Source organism: Chelon labrosus, assembly GCF_963514085.1.
Source record: "Chelon labrosus genome assembly, chromosome: 3".
Classification (NCBI taxonomy): Eukaryota; Metazoa; Chordata; class Actinopteri; order Mugiliformes; family Mugilidae; genus Chelon; species Chelon labrosus.
In genome coordinates this window covers 20,622,021-20,635,236 of record NC_140339.1, presented here as the reverse complement: position 1 = coordinate 20,635,236, position 13,216 = coordinate 20,622,021, and the positions used below count along the sequence as shown (strand labels likewise).

Sequence of the window (13,216 nt, the reverse complement as noted above, 5' to 3'; positions counted from 1 at the left end):
CATCATTGTTGTGATCAGCTTTTAGCAAGTAGGCAAAGAGTAATGTAGTAAAACAAGAGTAACGAGTACATGCACACACACATACACAGACACACATGCGGTGATGAAGATTTAATGATGAGATCAATAAATGTATGAATGCCAGAGTATATCAGCTTCTGACATCTTTACTACCTTAGCTAGACAGCTCTACTTAACAAGACAAGAGAGGAGGAGTCTATTTACCACCTCCCCCCCCCCCCCCCCCAACTTACACATACGTGTAAACACACCCATCTCAATCACCTGCCTGGAGACTACTGGCAGTGGAAGCACCTAACGCTAAACTCTCCCAGAAACCGATACTGATGTGCCCTTGAGCAAGGTGTTGGTAACTTTTCAAGTGATTTTGTTAAAGGGACAAGATTGATTGTAGTTTTACTAAGATGCACAAGCTTGAGTAAACCTGAGCAGTCACTTTTATTTTGTTGGGCAACATAAAATATTAGCAAAAGATTTTATGTGCGAGTAAATAGCTGGATGAAACACACACCTCACCTTAGAAAAGACCCACTGATGAGATGGTGTAGTCCTTTGAGTGGTACAGCACTCGACTAGGGGTATGCCCCCACTGTTGAATGCCCCAATGCCCAATCTCTTTAATATACACTATGTGATACTGGAGGATGGTGGGCAGACACACACCAAATAAATAGCACTTACCCAAAGTGCTGCCCCTGTGGCTTTCTCAGCTAAACAACTTAGTAGCCCCCTACTGAATTTGAGCATTATTAGTGTGTATGTGTGTATCTGTATACTGAAACATGTAAAAGCCAGATAAAATAAACAAACACGTGTGGAGTCTGTGTGTGTAACAAAGGCAATCTCTACTAAACACTAAGATCAGGGTCTCGTGGGATGAAGTGGTTTGTTACTTTTACATCAGTCAACATTAGATCTCACTCACTGTCTCCACTGAGGTTCTCCCACCTGTTTTCTGTTGTCCAATATTGTAAAAGTATTTCAATATCACGTTACAATTTTAGCCCAGGTCTTCACTGGTGTGGTGACCTTCTAGTCACATTATTGTAGACTGGCAGTCAACCGTTTTTTAAACAGCAGATAATCAAAGAAATTTCCCAGAATTCTGTCATCTTAAAAGCTCACAGGTCTTTTTTTTTTAAAAACTTGTTAGTAATGTACCCAGCACAAGCAAAATCACCCATTCAAACCCCCATGAAAAGAATCATGAAACGGTTTGAACACATCCTCTCGTGTGTTATAGCAGTGTTTTGCTGAAATGCATTTCAAGACTAAAATAGACTGCAAAACGAGTGAGAAAATATATCAAATATATCCAGCTATACAGCATATCTATATCTACACTGATCAGGCATAATATTACGACCACTGACAGGAGAAGTAAATAACTAGGGTTGCAAAGGGGTGGAAAATATCCGGTAAATTTCCGGTAAATTTCCAGAAACTTTCCATGGGAAGTTAAACTGGGGAATTTTGGAAATATTCCAAATTAGAAACTTGCCATGGGAATTATGGGAATTATGGGAATTATTGGGAATTTATGGGAATTTATGGGAATTATGGGATGACAACTGATTACAGAAAACCGTCTTGCAGGAGTCAGAAGAAACAGCATCAAATTTGAGGTAGCTACCACCATAATTAGCTAGCCTCTTAAATGGTCAATGAAATGAAAAATAGCTTTCATTTAGCACCTAACTTACCAGATAGTTAGCTACTGTATTAATACATTTTTATTTAATATTTGCAAGTTAAACATTAATAACGTTATAGATCAAATATATTTACCCCATGATATCATCAAAACTTACTTGACTTTATATAGTCCGCGGGCTCAAATGTGTGGCTTCAATAGTCTTGTGCTTTGAGCTCAAAAGTGTGGCCTCCAGGCTTCAAGAGATCACCTGTGCATGTGATGGAGGAATGCACAGTGCATGTAGGGGGCGTGGCCTCAATAGCCCTGCAGTAAGCAGTGTGCTGTGTGCATGTGATTGAGGAGTGTACTTGCATTAAATCTGGTTGTTTTAGCCAAGACTATGCTACAATATATTCCCCCCAACTATATTTAAGTTCCCTGTTAAGGGCCAACCTTCAATTTTGTAAATTTCTTATTTATTCCTGTTTATTCCCATATATTCCAGTTAATTCCCGTTAATTCCCATATATTCCCATTAATTCCCATGGAAAGTTTCCAACTTTGAAAATTCCCGGAATTTTGCAACCCTATAAATAACACATTCAGTGTTCTGCTGGGAAACATTTGAACCTGGCATTCATGTGGATGTTACTTAGACATGTACCATCCACCTACACCAGACCAGGTGCCCCCACCCCATAGCAATGACACTCCTTGATGGCAGCAGCCATCCCCAGCAGGATGCAGCCTGACACAGGCACATACACAAAAACAGTTTAGGAACAACTCAAAAAAACATGAAAAATAGCACAAGGTGTTGACCTGGCCTCCAAATTCCCTAGATCCCAAACTGATCAAGTATCTGTGGGATGCACTGGAACAAACCTGATCCACAGAGGCCCCTCCCCTCAACCCAAAGGACCCAAAGGCCCCCAATAACAATATTCTGTTGTCAGACACCACAGGACACCCTCAGAAGACCCATGTCCATTCTCTGATGAGTCACAACTGTTTTGGAGGCACATGGGAGACCTAGACAATATTAGGAAGGTGGTCATAATGTTATGCTTGATGTGTGTATATACAGTATATATTGTATGTATCGTGTATGTGTACCATTCATACAATATAAAGCAGTTGTGGATTACAAGGAACGTATGAATCAGTCATATCCATTTATAGCTAAAATTCAGCCTTAATGTTAAGATGCTCCTGCTTTAACCACAAGTTACTGGGGCAGACACACCCAGGCCCCTATGTCTCCATCAACATCTGCTATCTCCTTCTAGGGCATCCCCAGCTATTTCCAGCATCCTCATGGATCTGGAGGTTCAGTGGATCCACTCTTATTCTCTCCTGGATTTGAAAACTCCTCAGCCAGTATTGGATTGTCAGCCCTGCTATTGTGTTGTGACAAGTTATTTCAGCAACTTGTTTATACAACCTTGTCTTCTGTGTGACAAGGGCGAGAGTATACTTGTTGGGCTTTTCACATTTTGGCAATGATTTAATTTAATTTAGATTTACCATTTACAAATACTGAGATTTATGGTTAGGGTCTGATCCTGCCTGTTCCATTTCTCAGCCACTCTGCCTCCATTTGTCACATAGTCGTTGAGCAACACGACACATCTTGTGATGATTTCATGACAAAGCATGCTTTCTCACTAGCTTGCGCTCAGTTACAAAGATTAAATATACTAAATACTATGTGTATAACATACAAATAACCACAAGCAACTCAAGTAACTTTAAAACTTTGAGTGCACAGGAACTGCCTGAGGGTGGCAGAATAAAGGCACTATAAATAACATTTTGTGTTTGCCTCCTGTTTACAAATACGCATTAACAAACCAGTGACAACTAGCTAGCTAGAGTTAGTGCTACATGTGTATAGTAGGTAACACAATGCTACACAGCAATAGCGTGTAGTATGTATATTAAATTATTTGATGATAATCCAACTTTATGCTTTAGATTATCTCTTCTACATGCGAAAGGACGCCTCTTCGAGCGTTCTTGTGATTCGATGTATGCGTGTGGCAGCTCAAATGTGCACATATTTATGAGCATATCACTTTCTTGTGTCATGCTAAATTACCCCCCCTGCACTGGTAATCCCATTAGGCTAACTCAACAGGCTAATAGAGGGAAGTAATGGGCCCAGCTATATGCATCTAGGGGAACACTAATAAGCCATGACACCACTCCCACTGTTAATTACACCAAACTAGACTAAACAAAGGACTCAACCCAGTTGGAGAAGACACACATTCGCTCCATCACACATACAGATGTACACATAACCACAGACACACTGTTCAGTGACATACATCCAGTAGTTACAGTCGGATGAAGAGTTTTTGATAACAAAGTATCGCATAGAGTGACAAGGAACTAAAGTATAAGTGTGTATGTGTGTGTTTGTTTGAGTGTGTAATTAGTTGGTGGCCTCATGGAAGTATGTGTAATCATCTCCCTTCATCAATTTCATCATTGAAGTCGTTGACTCTTTAACCCTTCTACATGTGTCTGTATGGATGGATAAGGCAAGCAGGGCTGTATGTATGTGTGGGTGAGTGTGTGTGTGTATGTGTGTGTGTCAGGGTGCAAAGCTTAATTAGCTTGCAATTGGTATTCACGCGTGGTGACTGCAGGGAATGAGTTAATTGCAGTCCAATTCAAACGTTGACACACTTTCAAAGTTTTTCCCCTCTCCCTGTCTCCCTGACAGAAACCAATGAGGGGCTACAGATCACATTTATTAGATGAGAGCAAGTGAGAGAGAAACTAGTAGAGACTGGAGAGAGAGCAAGGGAGAGGGGATGTAAAAGAGAGATAGACAGAGCTGGATTACAAGAAACAAGAGAAAAACAGCTGAAGGTGAGTTGGTAGGTAAAGTGAGTAAAACGGAATAATAAACAGAATAAAACAACAAATGTGGGTAAAGAAGATTCATGAAATAATGAAGCAAAATATGTTAAATGGCCGGTAAGTACAGTACATTTCAAACTAAACTGATTTTTTGGTACAAGGCTAAAATACTGTATATGCTCTTTGCTTTCACCTTCTGGAAGGTTCTGAAAAAAAAAAAAGTGGAATACCTGTGGGTCAAACAAAAAGTATGGCCGTCCATTTTTGATCTGAATGGCCAAAAACTCTTCCTGACTTCCTGGAGAGAAGGCACAGAGCAGCAGACCATCTGGAGACCGAGTCTTGAAACTCAGCGCAACACCTGCCACAAAGAAAGATAAGTGTAAAGACAAATAGTGAATGAGACAAACAGAGAAACACAGATTTCATTTGAGACGACATAATATTAAACATCTTGACAAAATTTCCAATAAATGTGAAACTTAACATATTGAAATAGTTGATTTACAGTTAACTGAAAATGAGGAACTATGTAATACGATGTAAAACCACAACTCTGCTGGACCCACTGGGGATAAGTCTGGAACCTGTGGGTTCCCAGTGCTGAAGATGACCATTGAGATATCAGGCTAAAAAGAAAGACCCCAATAAATACAAAAGTAATATACTGTATGTACGTTGTTTCATGCAGACGTTTTGCACAATTTAATTTCTGAATTTGTTCAGATCTTTACTATATGCATGGCAAACCTTGTAAAAGACCACTGTCACAACAATTATATTTGAAACCTATTCTGAAGTTTCATTTTGAAAATAGGTATATTGTATATGTCTGCTTAAGAATAAAAGGAAAGTGCAAACGCACTTCTTACATTTCTATCAAGATTTCTGTTTCCCAACAGCCACGAATGTCTAAGCTGACTTCATTTCCACAGTAAGCCAAGCTGTCTAGGATAATCTTACCACTAAGATACATCAGGGGAAACATGAGCCTGTGAAGACTAGTCTAAGACGCACCTGATTCCACATTTTTTACCAGCTTTCACTTGTGATCTCTTGATTGAACCTTAATTTTCTACGTTATAAGAGACAAAGTAAAAAAGAAAGAAAGCAATTATGAATATTTAATAATTGGAACTATTGACCTATAACCAATTTAGGACACTGCCTTCTTGTATTTTCAAGTTACCAACACTGGTCTACTTGGACATCTGTGGCTACCGTCAAGAAGGCAGAAAGAAATCTCTTTAAAAAAAACTCAAATTTAGAGCTAAACATAAGGAGTTGTCCTACATGGTTCAGATAAAGCTATTCTTAAATGCAATAAAGCCTAAAAAAACATCAGCTGGAATCTGAAAAAACAAGTTGAAGTGAAGAATACAGTGTACATTTGAGCAAGACAGTTCTGAATAAAGAGTTCTATCTATGAGGTTCAACTCAAAGCTTCAACAATGTGGGAAACTCGCAGGTTCTTAGAACAGCAGAACCTCTAAAACACACACACACAAACGCACACAGTGGAGAATTCATCTGGCGTGCCGTCTTGTCATGTTACTGTGGATCAGAGATTGAATCTTAATCCACTACTAGATCCACATAACCACACAGACCATGCAGGTTTATGTGTGTGTTTCCTCAGCTCTGTCTCTCTCTGTAGAGAACAGAAGTGTGGGAAGATCTGAAGAGCTGAATGGAGACGGCACAGGGTTCATCAGAAGCCAGTGTTAGCAAAATAATTAGTGTGTGAATTCACTTAACATGGAGAGGAGTCAAACAGTTAAACGGATAACTCAGAATGAATACAGATTAGCCATTTCTCAGAGCTTTCAGTTTTTCATGTTGTTAACTTGGGAATATTTTGAACTGGATCTATTGTTACACTAGTGGTTTGTATGTAGGAACAATCAAATGCATATAGGCCAAAAATACAAATGTATCTCACATATTCCTGCTGGTCTACAAGCAGTGTCACTGTATCTGCTTAGCCTGTAGCCAACTAGAACATGTTGTACATGCATTAGAGGATTTTTTTTTCCTGCAAGTGGCAGTAGTCTGTATTTGTTATTAATATATGAAAACTATAAGAGCTAGGACAGTAAATATACAAACTAGTACAAAAGTGGCCTCTCTTAAATCACACTGATCAGCTGGCCTTCAGTTACTTCATTCCAGATAACAACGTTGTTGTGAAGATATTTGCATATTGGGATATTCAGATGACGAGAAAGGCCTTTTATGCATGCCTGCTTGACTTTTGTGTGCTTTTGTCAATTCCGTGTATTGTTTGCCGAGATGAACCGCCAATTGGAACGATCTCTCTCATCCGCCCAAGGTTCAACACGCTCAGTCTGTCAAAAAGCAACCAATAAGAGTCTCAATAGAGCCTAAAGCATTGGACACACCACAAAAACTAGGGTCTAGGGGCACAAAAACTACAGGGGTAACAGCCGACCATTGGTTTGATATGTCCATCCCTAAAAATCTGTGATGGACTTCGACTGACCTTAACTAATCGTAGTATACATGAACATATGGTACAGTAACTGTGGTAGTAGTATGCAGCTAACACAAGACAAAGATGTTCTTTACAGTGGACTTGCATTTTGTACATCATGCACGCATGTGTCATTTACATTCATGACCTTGTCACCACAGAGATGAGTGAAGTCATGACAGATACCTGACATTACATTACCCCCCTTTAACCTTCTCTTTCTCTATCACCGTCTCCTGATCTCTCAATCCATCCTTTCTCTCTTCCCTCTGCTTTTAACCTTCCTCTTCTTTATCCTGACCTTTTCATTCTTCTTTTCTCCGCCTCTACCCCCTCTGAATATGTTTTCTGTCCTTGCATCTTCACTTTACCTTGTACCTCTTTCACTCCCAAATCTGTGCCTTTTCACGCATGCTACTTTCCCCCCCTTTTACTGCTATCATGCTTGTGTAAACTGTTTTTTAGATTAAAAGAGAGGAGATAACATCAGTGTGTGTGTGTGTTTTTTTTTTGTTTTTTTTACAGTGGATGCCAGGAATATTATTATCTCATACACACATTGTACACAGGGGACATGCCCATTGGCCCCGGCCACACCTTCATAGGAGGTTACAGTGGAGAAGCATTACTGTTGTTCCTGCCTCATCGGGACATGACTTCATATTCAATTTAGACAATACGAAATGGCTCTGTCCAGTGGTTAGAAACATTAAATTAAATATACTTGTGCGATTCAGGCTGACATATCATTATACACTGATCAGGCATAACATTATGAACACATGCCTAATATTGTGCAGGTCTCCTTTGTTGCCTCCAAAATAGCTGTGACTCATCAGAGAATAGACATGGGTCTTCTGAGGGTGTCCTGTGGTGTCTGGCAACAGAATGTTGTTAGTGGGGGCCTTTGAGTCCTATGGGTTGAGGGGAGGGGCCTCTGTGGATCAGGTTTGTTCCAGTGCATCCCACAGATACTTGATCAGTTTGGGATATAGGGAATTTGGAGGGCAGGTCAACACCTTGTTCTTCATGTTTTTTGAGTTGTTCCTAAACTTTTATTGTGTGTGTGTGCCTGTGTCAGGCTGCATCCTGCTGGGGATGGCTGCTGCCATCACGGAGCGTCATTGCTATGGGGTGGGGGCACCTGGTCTGGTCTAGGTGGCTGGTACATGTCTAAGAAACATCTACACGAATGCCAGGTCCAAACGTTTCCCAGAAGAACAGTGAACTGTCACAATGGTCAATGTTATTTACTTCTTCTGTGGGTGGTTTTAATGTTGTGGCTGATTGTGTATGTTCGGATACATTTTTTTTGTTATTAGCTGTTTATCAAAACATATATCCAAGTTGCAGTTACATAAAGATTTTGGGCTTAAAGTGTTTTATGGACAGATATTAGGATTACTTCAATATATCATCAGGGAAAAGGTCTGGAGTTGTTTCCAAGAGTGGTACTTGCATTCGGAAAAAGTTGCTCTGAACACACAACATGCATTCAAAGTTGCTGTCAATGTAAGTGAAAAAGGCTCTGCTTAGGCTACATGAAACAAAATAATCTGTCAGAGAACCAGCAGGAACATTAGGAGTGGTAAAATCAACACACAAACTGACCCATTCCCAGGAGTTAGGTGTGACACTATCCAAGCATCCTGATATAAAGAGAAAACTTCATGAAAGAATTAGAGCAAATGCAGGGTTCAACACAAGCCGCAAATGAATAAAAACACAGGAAGCTTATCGAAACAATGCCACAGGGAATGCGTGCTGTAATCAAAGCTAAAGGAGATCCAACAAAAAATTGGACCTTTTTTTTTTTTTTTTTTGATGGCAACTTTCTTTTTGGCCAGGCAGTGTTGGATAGTGCAGCCAGGTTAAAAAAAATGCGCTATTTCTCTGAAGCCTTTTTTGTGTACAGCAGCTAAAATAATTTTGACAATGAAATTCACCAGGAAATTGCCTCATTCTCTCCTTTACAGCAAGGTGTTTGGATAAGCTGTTAATGAACTGCTGTCAAGAGGATTTGGACCGACCCTCGGCTAGCATTAACGTTGTTATTGTCACGTGACCAATGACAAGTCAAAATGATACTCAAAGTGTCATGGCATAGCAGTGAAGTCGACTAATCGGCTACTCGACTAGTCTGCACAACCCCTAGAGCAAATCACTCACAATCCTCAAGAATCGAAAGACCAGTTTAGATTATTCGCTAGACCAGTCCTGGAACAGCCTTCTTTGGACAGACATAAGGACAGGGCTTGGGAAAGTGAAGGATCTGAAGAACACAAAATAAAATGCTGTATAGGTAGTTTAATGCATGAGCATGCATGGCTTCCAATGGCACTTGGTCACTAGTATTCACTGATGGTGTGACGGAAGCAGCTGGATGAATTTTGGGGTAAATAGGCATACACTGTCAGCTGAAATCAGCCAAATAATACAAAGGTGACTGGACACTGCTTCACAGATTAACAAAGACCCATGATGTACTATGAACGTAACCCAGGACTTTTTAACGGTAAATAAATTGAATATTCTGCAATGGATGAGTCAGCCACCCGATCTAAACTGGACACAGCTGCGATTCACTTGTTGAAGACAAAACTGAAGGCAAAATATCCAAACAAATAAAAGAAGAAAGCTGCAGTAAAGGTCCGGAAAAGCATATGTAATTGTAACTTCAGTATGTTTTGTTAAAATTAAAACATATATGGACCTAATTGCATCTTTTTTTTAAAGATATGCAGAAGAAAACAATATACAAGTGTTGGGGCTTGTATGTATGTATGTATGTGTAAGTCTTGTGGTAGACAAGGTGTTGGCCAAGCATGTCCAAATGTACAGCATCCAAGTGACACTGCTCGTGCTCAGCATTACTTCCTTCACATTTCCCCTCAGGACTTGTGCTACTTCACACTGACAACCACTTTGGAGCCATCAACAGACAAACCTGAGCACACACCATGACAGGTGACTCTGTTACACATACAGTACAAGTAAACACACTCTCAAACAAGAATACATGCAGACAAGCACTTCAGCAGTGCAAAGGCACAAACACAACACACAACTATGCACTTAGACGCTAAATCCTCACAGATGCTCAAATGCGTGTTTACAGAAACATTTTCCACTCAGGAGTTACCTGTGTTCATGTTTAACATTACACTGTTTAACTCAATAAGTAAATATCAAGTATAAAAGCATGATTAAGAAAACCATGTCAGTCATTTTAACATTAATTTCATATTTTATATAGTGAGTAATGATCTACTTAAAATGTCTAATGGTAATTATTTTGCATTTGTAAAAGGCTGAACAAAACAAAAACAAACCTTACTTCCTTTGCTAGACTTTTGTGTTGTGTTGTGTTTAGACTTGCACCCGTACAGGAAGTTGGTGTGTCCATCAATACACTGTAAGTTTAGGGAAGCAGTTTGTAGACACAGAAAGGGAAGATAGCTTGACCTTTTCCAAACAGTTAAGCTGCTCATTCTGGCTCTTCTGGTTAATTCTGCGGATATTGTAGCTTCGGCTGTATTAATGGTTAAATGCACTTTTTTTATATCTAAATTGTGGTTATCCTATCAGAAAATATATCTTCAAATGCCTTTCACCTGAAGAATAAAAATCCCAATTTGTTAAAACACTGAAAAAGTGTATTACCATTCAAGTGGAACACAAAGACAACATGTTTATCACACACAAAATTACAGTTTGTTTTTAATTTAAGGACCACTGGAGAGAACGCAATTGGGCCCAGTATTATAATGTTTGTCTTGAAGTGCAGAATGAGAGTGTTCTCAGAGATTTGTGACTTGTTATTTATTTATTTTTGACTGACACAATACTGAATGTTCACTCATTCATTCATTCATCTTCTGTAACCGCTTGTTCCTGTTAAGGGTCGCGGGGTCTGCTGAAGCCTATCCCAGCTGTCATCGGGCGAGAGGCGGGGTACACCCTGGACAGGTGGCCAGTCTATCACAGGGCTAACACAGAGAGACAGACAACCATTCACACTCACATACACACCTACGGCCAATTTAGAATCACCAATTAACCTAATGAGCATGTCTTTGGATGGTGGGAGGAAGCCGGAGTACCCGGAGAGAACCCACGGAGAACATGCAAACTCCACACAGAAAGGACCCAGTCGGCCCATGGATTAGAAACGTATTATGAGAAACACTTTATGACCTACAAACACATAAAAAACCAATAACTCTAGAACTGTTCTGTGCGAGGAATTTAAAAATAATTGAAATGATGAAAGAAATGCTTCATATGAAATTCATGACGTACGATTAAGATCACTTTTCCTGAGCAAAAAGAGTTAAGTTATATTCCATAATGCATTACAAGTTTATTACTACAAGTAGCCATTTAAAGTTTTAAGTGGAATCTTATTTATTAGGTGGTATTGTTTCATGTCCATAGTGTTTCCCCTCTCTGTCTCAGTAAATAGTGGAGGTTGTGTGTAATCATCTACACAACATAACCTGAATAACTCCAGTCATGTTAGCTCTCTGCTGGCATTAATCAGAGCCTGGCGTATTAATGAGAGCGCGGCAGCTAGCTAATTACACCCATAGATTCTGCAGCAGCCCATTAAATATACAAATGACAGAATTAAAGAGCCCAGCCTCTTCTGATTAATCTTTAAATGGGGAAAAACTAATGATGTCTGTGCAAACTTTCCCTTCACACATTTCTCCCCCTCTCCTCTCAACGTCAATGCCTGGCAATCAATCATATTAATTAAGGAAAAATAATTTGTATCATTTAACATTTCCCTCTTTCCTGCTCAGTTGCTGCAGTAGTACTGCTGCAATGTACTGTATTAGATGTCTCTGGAAATTATCCAAGTCTAATTGTTTCGGCGTACATTTTTTTTTCTAAAATATTTGTGTGATGTTTCATCTTCATTTGCTGTCTGTTAAAGGAATGCATCAAATTAGCAAAAACGTGAGCAGGGCATCATCCTCATTTTAAACAGGGGAAACCAGTGAGGAATTACAAAGGAGAGGAGAGTGGACAATATAATCTATTTTGACCCATTTCCATTTAAACAGATGGTTTTACAAAGAATAACATATGTCAGTCTTAACTGAGGTGCACAGAGAATTCAAATATGAACACAGAGCAGAAGTCAGGGCTTTAGATTATAGATAAGATGAATGAACTAACATGCATTTATGGAAACAAGCACTTACGGGTTATTCACATCACAGCATGATTACAGTCCTATCTAATCTTAAGTAAGATTCAGCGTGGTAAATATTGACCTCAAGTACTGTCATTAAGCATTAAAAAGCATCTTTAAACACAAACTTCAATTATGAGACCTGCACTCCGATCCTGCACATGGAAAAAAGCCTATTTGGCCCAAAAAGTATTTTAGTAAAGTGGTCATAAAGTAACAGGCGAAAGGGCAAATATCATGTGATTTTACATGATAAACATTTTTGACCTTAACTAAGATTTAACATACAGAATATTGACCCTGCTCAATGATGTGGCCTTAATTGATATGTTTGGGAAATGAGGCAGCCTGCAGTACGAATATCAATAGAAACAATAAATTATTAGTATTCCTAGGAGCGTGCATAATGTTGACGTAGAAAAATGATGATTTGCTGTTTCATACAGAAAGTCTATCAGGATCTTCTTAGGCTTGAGTGAAGACGTTTAAAAATACATAAAATGAAGGTTTTCTCACGACTTGAAAGTACCTTATTTCCCAGCACTGTTCATCCAGATTTTGGGAGTTTATTTTAATTAAAGTATTGTGCCTTGCAATGTCACAAAAGACACTATGCAAAGATTGCACTCGTAATATTTTTACAGTTGTCATTGACGGAGTTACAAGGTTTCCACAAGACATCCGCGATTGACAAGTCTCTCCTCTGTGATCAATTGACTCTCGAGGGGGCATTACACTGCATTACATTCATAATCCAATTTGGCTTTGATTTGTTCGCTGTTCCGTGCGCTTCGATGGGAATAATTGTCTGTAGATGATGCTATTAGTATTGATGGTTGTAAAAGGGCGATGGTTTGAGGACTGCCGACACATTGATGGTCCAGAATAGATCCGGTCTGAAAGTGATTGTCTGATCCATTACCCTTTATGAAGGAGGAGAGTGGAGGAGACGAGAAGAGCCTCTCAATAGCAAAAATCATCATCTCTT

At 39.4% G+C, this 13,216-nt stretch overlaps 1 protein-coding gene across 1 annotated transcript in view; it reads right to left on the bottom strand.

The window, feature by feature from the left end:
- The window catches only part of ush2a (Usher syndrome 2A (autosomal recessive, mild)), a gene marked incomplete at its 3' end in the record, with an annotated part of 180,403 nt that overhangs the window by 107,661 nt on the left and 59,526 nt on the right, over positions 1 to 13,216 (bottom strand). Inside the window, exon 29 of the mRNA XM_084541903.1 lies at positions 4,762 to 4,892. Coding sequence (XP_084398029.1) covers positions 4,762 to 4,892 — 131 coding nt within the window. The remainder of the gene's footprint in view (positions 1 to 4,761; positions 4,893 to 13,216) is intronic.